This window comes from Somniosus microcephalus, chromosome 30 (genome assembly GCF_052327205.1).
Source record: "Somniosus microcephalus isolate GS21.2 chromosome 30, FLI_Smic_1.0, whole genome shotgun sequence".
Classification (NCBI taxonomy): Eukaryota; Metazoa; Chordata; class Chondrichthyes; order Squaliformes; family Somniosidae; genus Somniosus; species Somniosus microcephalus.
In genome coordinates, this window is record NC_141016.1 from 15,499,984 (window position 1) to 15,516,497 (window position 16,514).

Here is a 16,514-nt window from a genome sequence, read left to right on the forward strand (position 1 = left end):
CCGATTTTCCCTCTTGGGGCGCTGCAAGCCAATATCACGGCGCTGCGGCACGTCGCGCCGCGGTACTGCAGGCCTTCCTCCACTTATTAAAGGGGAGGGGCCTGGCACACCGTGTCCCGGCGCCCAGCTGGGCCACCAGGGATCGGGAGCGCCGGCAAACGAGCCCGGCACTGGCTCATGGAGAGCAGCGGCACCCCGCGGGGGGGGGGGGGGGGAGGTTTCACAGGGGCCGGGGACAGCAACGGGGGCAGGTGCTGGCAGGCCCACTGCCTCCCCTTAAACTAGCGCCGCCCCGGCCGTAGGTAGGCCCCCTTGACCCCGGCGGACAGAGCGTCCGGCGGTAAGTCGGGGGGGCGCCACCCAATGTTACAGCCGGGGCACGAGCGGGGTGCTGCGCATGGCAATGATGTCACCGCCGGCGGTGCAGCGCTCCACGGTGCTAATGGTTTGCGCCCTGTTAGCGCCCTCTTATGGTGCTAACGGGAGGCGCAAATCAACCAAATTTAGCCCCCTATGTCTTTACCCTTGTCTGTAGACTCACTGGGCAGGATTTTCATTGGGCCGTGGAGGCGGGATTAGAGGCGTGTGGGGGGTTAAAATCTCAAAATCGGGGGGGGGGCACGAGCCCATCCCGCCCCCAACCCGCCTCCATGCCAGTTTCAAAGGAGGCGGATATCCGACCTGTGCTGGGAGCCGCCTCCCCGAGGCGGGAAGGGGATTAGTGCCAATTAACTGCCTGTTAACAGGTAGTTAACAGGCAGTTTTTAGCCTAATCCCTATTTTTATCCCTGAAGTGTGGGATTCCCGACGGCTCCAAACCACGCCAAGTTAGCGAGGCGGACCGTCGGGCTGAAGGGCTTGGAGGGTTCGAGATGTCCGGTGTTCAGGTGAGTGATGGGTGCATGAGTGCAGAGGTAAGTGTGTTTGGTGTGTGTAAAGTGTTTAAAGAAGTTTTACTTACCTTTACTTACCTTTACAGCCTTCCTTCCTTCAGGTCTCGGGAGTCCCTCATTCCACCGGCACAGAAAGCAGAATGGCCACGAGCTGTCAAAAGTTGCAGCATTCAGCTTTCTGTTCTGGAGAGATTTCTAAATCAGCCTGAGAGGAAGGAATTAACTTGGAGTACAGATTGTCAGTGTTTGACAGCTTCAAAGAGCTGTCAAACGCTGATATTTCATCTGTCAAAAGCTTTTGACAGATGAAATGTCAATCTGTGACGTCACCTGTTGCCGGGTAGCCCTTAATTGGCCTGCTGAGCCCGCTGGGTGGGCTCAACAAGGTCAATCAAGTGAAAATCGCGTGGGTTGGCCACAACTCGATGGAGGCGGGACTACAACCCCGAAAGTTGTAGTCCCGCCTCCTACACCTCCTACACTTGTGCACCAGTCGCTGAAGGTAAGCATGCAGGTGCAGCAGGCGGTTAAGAAGGCAAATGGTGTGTTGGCCTTCGTAGCGAGAGGGTTCGAGTACAAGAACAAGGATGTCTTGCTGCAGTTGTACAGGGCCTTGGTGAGACCACACCTTGAGTATTGTGTGCAGTTTTGGTCGCCTTATCTGAGGAAGGATGTTCTTGCCATGGAGGGAGTGCAGCGAAGATTCACCAGACTGATACTTGGGGTGGCAGGAATGACGTATGAGGAGAGATTGGGTCGATTGGGCTTATGCTCGCTGGAGTTTAGAAGAATGAGAGGGGATCTCACTGAAACTTATAAAATTCTAACAGGACTGGACAGACTGGATACAGGAAGGATGTTCCCGATGGTCGGGGAGTCCAGAACCAGGGGTCACAGTCTAAGGATAAGGGGTAAGCCATTTAGGACAGAGATGAGGAGGAATTTCTTCACCCAGAGAGTGGTGAACTTGTGGAATTCTCTACCACAGAGGGCAGTGGAGGCCAATTCATTAAATATATTCAAGAAGGTGTTGGATATATTTCTTAAGGCTAAGGGATCAAGGGATATGGGGAGAAGGCAGGGACAGGGTACTGAATTTGGATGATCAGCCATGATCTCATTGAATGGCGGAGCAGGCTCGAGGGGCCGAATGGCCTACTCCTGCTCCTGTCTTCTACACTCCTCCTGAATCAAAATCCAGCCCACTGTGCAGCAAGAGTCACTGTACAGCAATCAGAAGCAGGAAACCAGATTGATTTTTCCTCTCCCTAACTGAGGTCAATTATTGTGACCTAACTGCAGTTCTGGTGGAGATTAACTAACTCAGCACAGATTGGGGTTGGAACCTAGGACCTTCCCGTCTGCATAGCTCATTGCTGTCATGGGTTCTGCCTTCTCCCAATACGTTACCGGGGGAGCTACGTTCTGAAGTTTAACTGGTGGTGTTAATGGTATGAAAAGCAAATGGTCCCTTACCTGCCAGAGTGTAGTCCATGTTAAATCCAAAACATTTAATCTTCTCAAGTGCCAGACTCCTGTTCACAAACACTCTGCAGATCAAACACAAAAACATACAATTTGAACTCGCACAAATAGCAGCTAAAAGTAAAATCAGGTCAATTTTGCAGCCCAGGTGCTACCATGGCACAGGGCCAAGTATTTATAACACAGTGTTCCTCAGTAGCTGGACATGCTTCCATCAAGGGCATGCTGATCTCAGATAAAATACCGGAGGGAGCCACTCAGTACTGCTCTTGTGAATTATCTTGTCATCGGCTAGAGAAGGCTGCCTGCCTTTCATGTTGTATTTGGGAGATAAGGGAAGCGAAAAGGATGAGCTAGAATGACATCTGATGGAAAATCTAGATTGGGAGAAATAGATTTTCATATGTCCCAGTGTGGGTGCGGTACGTACCAGTCTCAGTCCTGTGTCAGTGTGGGTGCTGTATGTACCAGTCTCAGTCCTGTGTCAGTGTGGGTGCTGTATGTACCAGTCTCAGTCCTGTGTCAGTGTGGGTGCGGTACGTACCAGTCTCAGTCCTGTGTCAGTGTGGGTGCTGTACGTACCAGTCTCAGTCCTGTGTCAGTGTGGGTGCTGTACGTACCAGTCTCAGTCCTGTCCCAGTGTGGGTGCGGTACGTACCAGTCTCAGTCCTGTGTCAGTGTGGGTGCTGTATGTACCAATCTCAGTCCTGTCCCAGTGTGGGTGCTGTACGTACCAGCCTCAGTCCTGTCCCAGTGTGGGTGCTGTACGTACCAGCCTCAGTCCTGTCCCAGTGTGGGTGCTGTACGTACCAGCCTCAGTCCTGTCCCAGTGTGGGTGCTGTACGTACCAGCCTCAGTCCTGTCCCAGTGTGGGTGCTGTATGTACCAGTCTCAGTCCTGTCCCAGTGTGGGTGCTGTACGTACCAGCCTCAGTCCTGTCCCAGTGTGGGTGCTGTACGTACCAGCCTCAGTCCTGTGTCAGTGTGGGTGCTGTACGTACCAGCCTCAGTCCTGTCCCAGTGTGGGTGCTGTACGTACCAGCCTCAGTCCTGTGTCAGTGTGGGTGCTGTACGTACCAGTCTCAGTCCTGTGTCAGTGTGGGTGCTGTACGCACCAGTCTCAGTCCTGTCCCAGTGTGGGTGCTGTACGTACCAGCCTCAGTCCTGTATCAGTGTGGGTGCTGTACGTACCAGTCTCAGTCCTGTGTCAGTGTGGGTGCTGTACGTACCAGCCTCAGTCCTGTGTCAGTGTGGGTGCTGTACGTACCAGCCTCAGTCCTGTGTCAGTGTGGGTGCGGTACGTACCAGCCTCAGTCCTGTGTCAGTGTGGGTGCTGTACGTACCAGTCTCAGTCCTGTGTCAGTGTGGGTGCGGTACGTACCAGCCTCAGTCCTGTGTCAGTGTGGGTGCTGTACGTACCAGTCTCAGTCCTGTGTCAGTGTGGGTGCTGTACGTACCAATCTCAGTCCTGTGTCAGTGTGGGTGCGGTACGTACCAGTCTCAGTCCTGTGTCAGTGTGGGTGCTGTACGTACCAATCTCAGTCCTGTGTCAGTGTGGGTGCTGTACGTACCAGTCTCAGTCCTGTGTCAGTGTGGGTGCTGTACGTACCAGTCTCAGTCCTGTGTCAGTGTGGGTGCTGTACGTACCAGTCTCAGTCCTGTGTCAGTGTGGGTGCTGTACGTACCAGCCTCAGTCCTGTGTCAGTGTGGGTGCTGTACGTACCAGTCTCAGTCCTGTGTCAGTGTGGGTGCTGTACGTACCAGTCTCAGTCCTGTCCCAGTGTGGGTGCGGTACGTACCAGTCTCAGTCCTGTCCCAGTGTGGGTGCTGTACGTACCAGTCTCAGTCCTGTCCCAGTGTGGGTGCTGTACGTACCAGTCTCAGTCCTGTGTCAGTGTGGGTGCTGTACATACCAGTCTCAGTCCTGTGTCAGTGTGGGTGCTGTACGTACCAGCCTCAGTCCTGTCCCAGTGTGGGTGCTGTACGTACCAGCCTCAGTCCTGTGTCAGTGTGGGTGCTGTACGTACCAGTCTCAGTCCTGTGTCAGTGTGGGTGCTGTACGTACCAGCCTCAGTCCTGTCCCAGTGTGGGTGCTGTACGTACCAGCCTCAGTCCTGTCCCAGTGTGGGTGCTGTACGTACCAGTCTCAGTCCTGTCCCAGTGTGGGTGCTGTACGTACCAGTCTCAGTCCTGTCCCAGTGTGGGTGCGGTACGTACCAGTCTCAGTCCTGTCCCAGTGTGGGTGCTGTATGTACCAGCCTCAGTCCTGTGTCAGTGTGGGTGCTGTACGTACCAGCCTCAGTCCTGTCCCAGTGTGGGTGCTGTACGTACCAGCCTCAGTCCTGTGTCAGTGTGGGTGCTGTACGTACCAGCCTCAGTCCTGTGTCAGTGTGGGTGCTGTACGTACCAGCCTCAGTCCTGTGTCAGTGTGGGTGCTGTACGTACCAGTCTCAGTCCTGTGTCAGTGTGGGTGCTGTACGTACCAGTCTCAGTCCTGTGTCAGTGTGGGTGCTGTACGTACCAGCCTCAGTCCTGTGTCAGTGTGGGTGCTGTACGTACCAGTCTCAGTCCTGTCCCAGTGTGGGTGCTGTACGTACCAGTCTCAGTCCTGTGTCAGTGTGGGTGCTGTACGTACCAGCCTCAGTCCTGTGTCAGTGTGGGTGCTGTACGTACCAGCCTCAGTCCTGTGTCAGTGTGGGTGCTGTACGTACCAGTCTCAGTCCTGTGTCAGTGTGGGTGCTGTACGTACCAGTCTCAGTCCTGTGTCAGTGTGGGTGCGGTACGTACCAGTCTCAGTCCTGTGTCAGTGTGGGTGCTGTACGTACCAGTCTCAGTCCTGTGTCAGTGTGGGTGCGGTACGTACCAGTCTCAGTCCTGTCCCAGTGTGGGTGCTGTACGTACCAGTCTCAGTCCTGTCCCAGTGTGGGTGCTGTACGTACCAGCCTCAGTCCTGTCCCAGTGTGGGTGCTGTACGTACCAGTCTCAGTCCTGTCCCAGTGTGGGTGCTGTACGTACCAGTCTCAGTCCTGTGTCAGTGTGGGTGCGGTACGTACCAGTCTCAGTCCTGTGTCAGTGTGGGTGCTGTACGTACCAGCCTCAGTCCTGTGTCAGTGTGGGTGCTGTACGTACCAGTCTCAGTCCTGTCCCAGTGTGGGTGCTGTACGTACCAGTCTCAGTCCTGTCCCAGTGTGGGTGCGGTACGTACCAATCTCAGTCCTGTCCCAGTGTGGGTGCTGTACGTACCAGTCTCAGTCCTGTGTCAGTGTGGGTGCTGTACGTACCAGTCTCAGTCCTGTGTCAGTGTGGGTGCGGTACGTACCAGTCTCAGTCCTGTCCCAGTGTGGGTGCTGTACGTACCAGTCTCAGTCCTGTGTCAGTGTGGGTGCTGTACGTACCAATCTCAGTCCTGTCCCAGTGTGGGTGCTGTACGTACCAGTCTCAGTCCTGTCCCAGTGTGGGTGCTGTACGTACCAGTCTCAGTCCTGTCCCAGTGTGGGTGCTGTACGTACCAGTCTCAGTCCTGTCCCAGTGTGGGTGCTGTACGTACCAGTCTCAGTCCTGTCCCAGTGTGGGTGCGGTACGTACCAATCTCAGTCCTGTCCCAGTGTGGGTGCTGTACGTACCAGTCTCAGTCCTGTGTCAGTGTGGGTGCTGTACGTACCAGTCTCAGTCCTGTGTCAGTGTGGGTGCGGTACGTACCAGTCTCAGTCCTGTCCCAGTGTGGGTGCTGTACGTACCAGTCTCAGTCCTGTGTCAGTGTGGGTGCTGTACGTACCAATCTCAGTCCTGTCCCAGTGTGGGTGCTGTACGTACCAGTCTCAGTCCTGTCCCAGTGTGGGTGCTGTACGTACCAGTCTCAGTCCTGTCCCAGTGTGGGTGCTGTACGTACCAGTCTCAGTCCTGTCCCAGTGTGGGTGCTGTACGTATCAGCCTCAGTCCTGTCCCAGTGTGGGTGCTGTACGTACCAGTCTCAGTCCTGTCCCAGTGTGGGTGCTGTACGTACCAGCCTCAGTCCTGTCCCAGTGTGGGTGCTGTACGTACCAGTCTCAGTCCTGTGTCAGTGTGGGTGCTGTACGTACCAGTCTCAGTCCTGTGTCAGTGTGGGTGCTGTACGTACCAGCCTCAGTCCTGTCCCAGTGTGGGTGCGGTACGTACCAGCCTCAGTCCTGTCCCAGTGTGGGTGCTGTACGCACCAGTCTCAGTCCTGTGTCAGTGTGGGTGCTGTACGTACCAGTCTCAGTCCTGTGTCAGTGTGGGTGCTGTACGTACCAGTCTCAGTCCTGTCCCAGTGTGGGTGCTGTACGTACCAGTCTCAGTCCTGTCCCAGTGTGGGTGCGGTACGTACCAGTCTCAGTCCTGTGTCAGTGTGGGTGCTGTACGTACCAGTCTCAGTCCTGTGTCAGTGTGGGTGCTGTACGTACCAGTCTCAGTCCTGTCCCAGTGTGGGTGCTGTACGTACCAGTCTCAGTCCTGTCCCAGTGTGGGTGCTGTACGTACCAGCCTCAGTCCTGTGTCAGTGTGGGTGCTGTACGTACCAGTCTCAGTCCTGTGTCAGTGTGGGTGTGGTATGTACCAGTCTCAATCCTGTCCCAGTTTTGCCAAATTTTGCAGTTCTTATACTATTCAAGTGAGGTTAGCTGGTCTAAAATTAGCTGGCTTATTCTTTTCCCCTTTTTTGATCAGAGAAGCAGAAAAAGGGGGCACATGACAGATGTCAGCTTGATAATACAAGCGAGAATCAGGCTGAAAATAAAAAGTACAGAGGAGAAGTGAAAAAGGAAATAAGAGGGGCAAATGGATAGTATGAGATTAGATTGGTGGCTAACATAAAAGGGAATCCAAAGGTCTTCTATAGGCATATTAACAGTAACAGGGCTGTCAGAGGAGCAGTGGGGTCGATTAGGGACCAAAATGAAGATCTATTGGTGGAGGCAGAAGGCATAGCTGAGGTACTAAATGATCAGTGTTCACTAAAGAAAAGGACTTTGCCAAAGCTATGGTAAATGAGGAGGCTGTCGGGTTACTGGGTGAGATAAAAATAGATAAAGAGTAGCTACTAGAAAGGCTGGCAGTACTTAAAGTGGACAAGTCATCCGGGATGTGTCCTAGGTTGCTGAGGGAAGGAAGGGTCGAAATCGCTGCTGACCACAATCTTCCAATCCTCCTTAGACACAGGGGGTGGCACCAGAGGACTGGAGGATTGCAAATGTTACACCCTTGTTCAAAAAAGGGGAGAAGTATAAACCTGGCAATTACAGGCCAGTACGTTTAATGTCGGTGGTGGGGAAGCTTTTAGCAATAATCCGGGGAGAAAAGTACCAGCCACTCGGACAAACATGGACTGACAAAGGAGAGCCAGCACGGATTTGTTAAGGGCAAATCGTGTTTGACCGACTTGATTGAGTTTTTTGATGAGGTAACGGAGAGGGTGGATGAGGGCAGTGCGGCTGATGTTGTGTACATGGACTTTCAAAAGGTGTTTGATAAAGTACCACATATTAGGCTTGTTCGCAAAATTGAAGCCCACGGGATAAAAGGGGCAGTAGCAGCATGGATACAAATTGGTTATGGGATAGAAAACAGAGAGTTGTGGTGAATGGCTGTTTTTCGGAATGGAGGGAGGTATACTGTGCTGTTGCCCAGGGTTCAGTACTAGGGCCACTGCTGTTTTTGATATGCATTAATGACTTGGACTTGGGGGGTGCAGGGCACAATTTCGAAATTTGCAGATGTCCCGAAACTTGGAAGTGTAGTAAACAGTGAGGAAGATAGTAATAGACTTCAAGAGGACATAGGCAGGCAGGTGGAATGGGCGGACGTATGGCAGATGAAATTCAACGCAGAAAAGTGTGAGGAAGAATGAGGAGAGACAATACAAGCTAAATGGTACAATTTTAAAGGGGGTCCAAGAATAGAGAGATCCGGGAGTGTCTGTGCACAAATCTTTGAAGGTGGCAGGACAGGTTAACAAAGTGGTTAATAAAGCAAATGGGATCCTGGGCTTTATAAATAGAGGCATAGGGCTGGATTTTCTCAGCTCCTTGGAGAACCCCGCTGGGTTGGAGGAGACATGAAGGAGGTCTGCGGGGGTTGGAGGGACCTGAAAGTAAGATGTAGAGGTGAGTGATGGGTGCAAGTGTGGCGTGGTGAGTATGGAAGGTAAGTGTTAAGTGTTAAAAAATGTTTACTTACCTTGTTTTCTGCCTACAGCCTTCATCCACCCTGGATCGGGAGACCCGACATCTTCCTTGTCGATTTCACAGACTGGCTGTTGGATCCTCCGACCCAACAGCCATCTGAAATCTACAAAGTTGAAAGGTTTGATGAGTCCTGAACACAAGGACTCATCAAACTACAGAGAGTGTCAGTGATTGACATTTCTTCTTTCAAGAAGTCTTGACAGATGGCACGTCAGATGTTGACGTGCTCTGTCAGTGACTTCCTCCCTAATTAGCCTGCTGAGCCCGCAGGGTGGGCTTAACAAGGTCAATCAGGGGAAAATCCCTCTGGTTGGCCAGGAGATGATGGAGGCGGGACATTGACCCAACAAGCAGCAGTCCTGCCTCTAACTCGTCTCCACTGAGAAAATCCAGCCCATAGAGTACAAAAGCCAGGAAGTTATGCGAAACCTATATAAAACACTCATTCGGCCCCAGCTGAAGTATTGTGTCCAATTCTGGGCACCACACTTTAGGAAGGACGTGAAGGCTTTGGAGAGGGTACAGAAGAGATTTACTAGAATGGTTCCAGGGATGAGGGATTACAGTTACGTGGATAGACTGGAGAAGTTTGGGTTGTTCTCCTTAGAGCAGAGAAGGCTAAGAGGAGATTTGATAGAGGTGTTTAAAATCATGAAGGGTTTGGATAGAGTAAATAAAGAGAAACTGTTTCCAATGGCTGAAGGGTCGGTAACCAGAGGGCACAGATTTAAGGGGATTGGCAAAAGAACCAGAGGCGACACGAGGGAAAACTTTTTTTACGCAACGGGTGGTTAGGATTTGGAATGCGCTGCCTGATAGGGCGGTGGATACAGATTCAATAGTAGCCTTCAAAAGGGAATTGGATAAATACTTGAAGGATAAAAAAATTGCAGGGATATGGGGAAAGAGCGGGGGAGTGGGGTTAACTGGATTGCTCTTCGAAAGAGCTGGCGCAGACTCGATGGGCCGAATGGCCTCCTTCTCTGCTGTACTATTCTATGATTCTATGGTAGATGTAACGTTCACCACCTTCCCATTCTTTGACTTGATTTTCGTTGCCAAAGACCTTTGGAAAATTATGGTTAGTAATTCATTATTGTCCGATTGTAATTACAGTGATGTCAAGTGAGACTATGTGATAAACATGAGCAGTTAATGAAGGCTACATGAATGCTGATCTGCGAATCAGAATAATGAGAACAGTCAGTTGCAATGTTATCTCTGTAAAGTGGACGTTAACCTGGAATCCTAAATACAGGGCTGGTACCTGCTTACTGAGCTTTATCATGTTTAGAAATTCAGAGAATGCACCCTATGGGTCCAAGGACTCAGCAGTTGGATGTCCCAGCACTTTGGACACGTTACTGAATTACTTACAACGCAATCTATATTTATTCCCTCTGAAACTATTATCTGGAAACAAGGGTTTTTCTTCCGGTGGTATTGAGTGCTGGTTTGTTCCTTCTCTGCTCTTCTTGTGTAATTTCCCATTGAAACCCATGCCCACTGCCAACACCAACCCGGTCCACACACAGTGGAGTTGGCACTGCAATTCAGGTTGCCATGTAGTCCAGGAAATTCTTTATTATCCGGCACCAACAGGACCGGCGTGGTGCCGGTTTATCAAAAAGTCCGGATTACAGAGAGGTATGGTAAAAGGTACGAGAGCTCCGTACACAGCAACAAATCCAGGCTTCCCTGTTGCTTAGCAACATGTGCAGGAACTCCGGCCACAGACCAAGTGTCCCTGTTGCTTAGCAACAAGTGCACGAATCCCAGTTACACAGCCACAGATCCAGGAACTGCCACTAATATGAAGTAAAACTTACCTGAACCTACTCCTGAATTTTGCCGGTTAACAGAGGTTTCCGGTTATTTAGGTGCCGGTTAAAAGAGAGTTTCCTGTAACTGGCTCCCCGAGTGGCTCAGCGGCTTTATCCAACGAGCCCTTGACCCACACGTGCCTAGAAAGTCCGAGATTCAAGCCTTGGTTCACGTCGCGGAAATGCACCTCTGACCTTTCCGCCTCGGGGGTCAGTTAAACACAGGAAGCGGGCTCCTCTGCCTCTGCCATAGAGCCCCCCCGCCCCCTTGGCAAAATCAGTGTGTGGGGTTGCAGGCAGCGAGGATGCTCTTCAGCCTGTGCAAGGCCACACTCCCTGAGCCCAGGCGCCAAAAAAAAAAAATTGGAGCCACACCGTTGCCAGGAAAATGCTGGGCGCCTTGGTAGTCCCCGAATACAGCGTGTAAAGGATGCAAATCGCAAAGGACACTGTGGAGGACGTGCTTGACGGTTTGCAGAGACCTGCCTAATGCATGGCGGTTGCCTGCCAATGATTCAATTCAATTCAATTCAATTTTATTTGTCATATATGCAGCAGACGTGTGTACTGCACAATGAAATGTTGATTTTTACGAGTCCTCCCAACATTGGAATAAATATGGCATAACAATGATAAAAATGATAAAGACAAATCGGGAAGATACAGCCGGGCACATTCTCCACCGGCAATCCGGGCACTGGGGAATGGTGGTGGTTGGCGCAAAAAAAAGGCGGAAAGGTCGTAAGTCACATCCCTAAGCACCTTTCCCCCACCCTCGCCCACCCAACTGCACCACATATAAATCAGCAGGGTAGGAGAACCGCCAAGCCTGTGCCTCACTGTCTACGCTCACACATGAAGAATGGCTCTTCGACGAACCACTGGAGCATGGCCAGCACCCTACGCCCCGGGAGCTATAAGAACATAAGAAATAGGAGCAGGAGTTGGCCGTTTGGCCCCGCGAGCCTGCTCCGCCATTTAATGAGATCATGGCTGATCTGATCTTGGGCTCAGCTCCATTTCCCTGCCCGCTCCCCATAACCCATCACTTCCTTATTGTTCAAAAATCTGTCTATCTCCACCTTAAATATACTCAATGACCCAGCTTCCACAGCTCTCTGGGGCAGAGAATTCCACAGATTTACAACCCTCAGAGAGAAGAAATTCCATACCAGTAAGAATCAGCACCTTCAGGGAAAATATATTAGAAAAAGGGGGAGAACCATTACAGGAAAGATGTGATTGCACTAGAGAGGGTACAGAGGAGATTTACGAGGATGTTGCCAGGACTAGAGAATTTTAGCTATGAGGAAAGGTTGGATCGGCTGGGGTTGTTTTATTTGGAACAGAGGAGGCTGAGGGAAGACTTAATTGAGGTGTTTAAGATTATGAGGGACCTAGATAGAGTGGATAGGAAGGACCTATTTCCCTTAGCAGAGAGGTCAATAACCAGGGGGCATAGACTTAAAGTAATTGGTAGAAGGATTAGAGGGGAGTTGAGGAGAACTTTTTTCACCCAGAGGGTGGTGGGGATCTGGAACTCACTGCCTGAAAGGGTGGTAGAGGCAGAAACCCTCATCGCATTTAAAAAGTACTTGGATATGCACTTGAAGTGCCGTAACCTACAGGGCTATGGACCAAGAGCTGGGAAGCCGGATTAGGCTGGATAGCTCTTTTTTGGTCGGTACAGACACGATGGGCCGAATGACCACCTTCCGTGCCATCAGTTTCTATGATTCTATGAACCACAATAAACCCTTATGCTTGTATCTTTTTGGTATTCAGTAACTCTCACTGATTATACAGTAGACTGTCAGCAGCACAGTCTGACACAATATGCAGGTTCAATGGGGATGAAAACTCATCTACGACTTGATATAGCACCTTAAAGTAGAAAAATGATCACGGTGCTTCAGAGGCGTAATCAGGCAAAAAATCTTCAGAAATAAGTGCTTGAGGCCACAGCAGTTGTCCCACAACCACAAGGGCACTCTACCTGACCGATGCTGGGGATGTTGGCCTGAGTGAGAACACTGATGTTGGTGCGCCTATCCTGCCAATGGATTTGCAGGATCTTGCGGAGGCAGCGTTGGTGGTATCTCTCCAGTGCTTTGAGGTGCCTGCTGTACATGGTCCATGTCTCTGAGGCATACAGGAAGGCGGGTATCACTGCTGCTCTGTAGACCATGAGCTTGGTGCTGGGTTTGATTTCCTGGTCTTCAAACACTCTCTTCCTCAGGCGGCTGAAGGCTGCACTGGCACACTGAAGGCAGTGTTGGACTTCATCATTGACGTCTGATGATGGAGTCCTTGTTGACAGTAGGCTCCCGAGGTATGGTATCGTCCGCTTGCCCGATACGAGACTCCCAAAACAAGCGCTCTACTCGGAGCTCCGACACGGCAAGAGAGCCGCAGGTGGGCAGAGGAAACGCTTCAAGGACACCCTCAAAGCCTCCTTGAATGAGTGCAACATCCCCACTGACACCTGGGAATCCCTGGCCCAAGACCGCACAAAGTGGAGGAGAAGCATCCGGGAAGGCGCCGAACACCTCGAGTCTCTTCGCCGGGAGCAAGCGGAAGCCAAGCGCAAACAGGGGAAGGAGCGCACGTCAACTCAAGCACCCCACCCACCCGCCCCTTCAACCACTGTCTGCCCCACCTGTGACAGAGACTGTTGGTCCCGCATTGGACTCATCAGTCACCTGAGAACTCATTTTTAGCGTGGAGGCAAGTCATCCTCGGTTCCGAGGGACTGCCTAAGAAGAAGAAGATAACTCTGAGTTACTCACTGGTACATCCAGTTATAGTGGAACACCAGTGTATGATCAGGCTGCTGGGACAAGTATCTGATGACAGAGCAACAGCAGCTGGGAGGAGATTCCCATAAATCAGATCCAACGTGGTTAGGCCACGAGGAGGAGGACTGATAACAAAGAATCAGTGTGTGGTCAGACCCCTGGGTAGCAACCCTGATAACAGTGTCGGGGGTGGCCAGATCCCTGGGTGGTGGACCTGATAACACAGGTCAGGCCCCGAAGTGACAGTCCTGATCACACTGTGCTGTTGCAGTCAGACCACTAGCTGAAGGATGTTGCTTGAAGCCATGTCAGCCGTAGCACAGTTGGTAGCACACCTCGCCTCTGAGTCGGAAGGTTATGGGTTCAAGTTCCCACTCCCAGAAACTTAAGCACAAAATTGAGGCTAACACTCCAATGCAGTACTGAGGGAGTGCTGCACTGTCATCTTTCGGAGGCGACGTTAAATCAAGGCCCTGTCTGCCTGTTAAATCAGAATTAAAAGTACCCATGGCACTATTTTGAAGAAGAGTAGGGGAGTTATCCATAAGAAATAGGAGCTGAATTTAGGCCATTTGGTCCTTCTAGCCTGCTCTGCCATTCAACCAGATCCTGGCTGATCTTCTACCTCCTTCCCCCACTATCCCCATATCCCTTCGTTCCCAAAAAATTATCGACCCCTGTCTTGAATATACTCAACAACTGAGCCTCCACAGCTCTCTGAGGTAGAGAATTCCAAAGATTCACCACCCTCCGAGTGAAGAAATTTCTCCTCATCTCAGTCCTAAATGGCCGACCCCTTATTCTGTGACTGTGATTCCTGGGGCCAATACTTATCCCTCAGTCAACATCAGTAAAACAGATTAGCTGGTCATTGTCACATTGCTGTTTGTGCGATCTTGCTGTGCGCAAAAAATTGGCTGTCGGGTTTCCTACATTACAACAGTGCCTACACTTCATTGGCTGTAAAGCGCTTTGGGACGTCCCGAGGTCATGAAAGGCGCTACATAAATGCAAGTTCTTTCTTTCATTTTCTTTGGCGTGTTGGACCAGGAAGCTGAATTAAGCCAAGCGAAGACTAGTAGACTCGGAAACGAAATTGAAACCAGCTCATCAAAGTTGAAATTTAAAAGTACATGCCGATCATTCTGAGTAACCTCAGAATCAATACCGTGCCTGAGGCCACACAACAGGCAAAAAATAGTAAATGACAAGCAAACTTCACTGAAGTGTTCCCACTGGGAGCCATTCTCAGGTTAATTCTTCAGAGCAAAAATTTCAGCAGTCTCTGCCATTTCATGCCATTCCCAACCGGATGAGAAGAACAAGCTGATCGCACACGACAGTGTCCTGCAAGGGCGTTAACTTTTCTTGTTCAAGCCATCATGACGTGGAATTCCCTCCCTTAATCTACTGTCGATTCTGTATCTGACCACTCTTTTCGGAGATTTCAAAGACGGGCTGTATAGTTATTTAATGAACAATTAAACACATACTGGAGTTTTTTTTATGTTGTTTGCACTTCTATAGCCAGATTGACATTCATGTGTTCCTATTTTGTATTTTAGCATTATTTCATTCTCTTTGGTTTAACTGAAAAAAATGAGTACCACTCAGTCTGCACCGTACAGATAGTCCATGTCTACACATTTAATTTCTATTTTACTAACTTCTCTCCAAGTATATTTGTCACAGAGCAGTCTGCACGGTATCGGTTGCTCATGCTACTCAGTGTTAAAAGGTACAAAATAAATGGGAAAGCTGTGATATAGAATCATAGAAGAGTACAGCACAGAAGGAGGCCGTTCTGCCCATCCAGTCTGCGCCGGCTCTTTCGAAGAACAATCCAGTTAGTCCCACTCCCCCGCTCTTTCCCCATAACTGCAATATTTTCTCCTTCAAGTATTTATCCAAATCCCTTTTGAAGGCTACTATTGAATCTGTATCCACCACCCTATCACCTCTCCCAAATCTCCTCTTAGCCTTCTCTGCTCCAAGGATGTTGAATGTCTGAGCGAAGCAAAGTAACGCTTTACCCTGGGGTGGTGGCAACTTTGCTGCATTGCAAACTAAATCCAAGAAATGAGCTTTGTACTGTGTTGCAGTAAGAAATGCCACTTGCTTTGAATACGTTTCCTTACAATATCATGACTTTTACTAAATAAACAAGCAAAAATGCAACGCAGGAGAGTAATCGGTGAGCTGACTTGTACCTCGACCTGTGAAGCGCTGAAAGAGTTGAGAGTACTATTACATTGCTCAGTCCATGTAATGAAGTTGGATAGGTAGTTTGCACGCTTTCTAATTAAGAGGATCCAGAGTACTCAAGTGAAATAAAATTGTTGCTGGTGTAAGATGTCCACAGAATCCTATCCTATTTTTCTAACAGCTCATATATATATTTAAACTTCTAGCGAAAATGTCTATGGCTATTGGACTTGCATAATGACACTCTACACTTTGGACACTGAACGACTATAACTAGAACATATCCGTGAACATTTTTACCTGTGGTGGTAGTCTCGTTTCAATTGCCGATAATCAACATGATGGCAATCCACTGCACTTCGGAAGTTGATGTGGTTCTCGAGAGGTGAGTGCTGATTGCTCTGCTCTGAGCAGTCGCCTGTTACACTTCCCATACTTATCGTCTGCATTCTGACCTGTCGCTGTGTAAGTTCCCAGTGCAACGCTGTGAAGGGAGCTGGTGAATCAAGCCGGCGCCCTCATCCTGTGACCGCTCCAGAAGAAATCAGCCAATTCAGTTCCAGCTTTTCATTCCTGACACACTATCAGTTGAGCCCAGCTGAGAGGCACTGGTTTATCGCTAGAGCTGTGTGCTCGCTGTGACAGGGAGCTCTGCACGTTTCAGCAGCTGCTGCAGTGGGTCAAACAAACCCTTGACGACCTCCCGACGATTGTGTGCACTATCTCCACTCTGCAAACCCTTCTGGAGTCTGGAGAAAAAAACTTGCGCAGTTTCACAAAACCCTCCCATGGGCTGGCACTCAAACAAAAAACCCAAATCCAATTATGTGCAGGTGTTTCCATGCCTCCCTACCTCAGGAAGCCTCAGGCACCTCAAGTACGAGAAAACCTGTTTAACACCTCACAATTTGTTACAATAAATACTTTATGCAGTTCTTAATTAGTAAAGCACAGTAATTGATATAGTAAAATAATGGGCCAGAGAGATTGCTCTCTAAGTAACGACATGGCTAATTTTAAGATGACAGCTGTAGTGTATGTACCTTTAAGGGGAGAACTACTTTTTACAGCTCCTGTATACTGTAGTACCGGCAGTGACCACACCTGTATA

General features: G+C 50.2%; 1 protein-coding gene across 3 annotated transcripts in view; it reads right to left on the bottom strand.

Annotated features, from left to right (window-relative positions):
• Window positions 1–16,278, bottom strand: part of LOC147097937 (cytosolic purine 5'-nucleotidase-like) — an 83,264-nt gene extending 66,986 nt beyond the window's left edge. For 2 of the 3 annotated variants that reach the window (XM_085971027.1, XM_085971026.1), the window contains exons 1-2: window positions 15,704–16,276; window positions 2,370–2,443 (exon numbers count right to left, since the gene is read on the bottom strand). In XM_085971027.1, coding sequence (XP_085827153.1) covers window positions 2,370–2,443; window positions 15,704–15,852 — 223 coding nt within the window. In that variant the 5' untranslated portion in view covers window positions 15,853–16,276. Of the gene's footprint in view, window positions 1–2,369; window positions 2,444–15,703 lie in introns of all 3 variants that reach the window. The other variant, XM_085971028.1, reaches the window with a different exon arrangement.
• Between the last annotated feature and the right edge of the window lie 236 nt (window positions 16,279–16,514).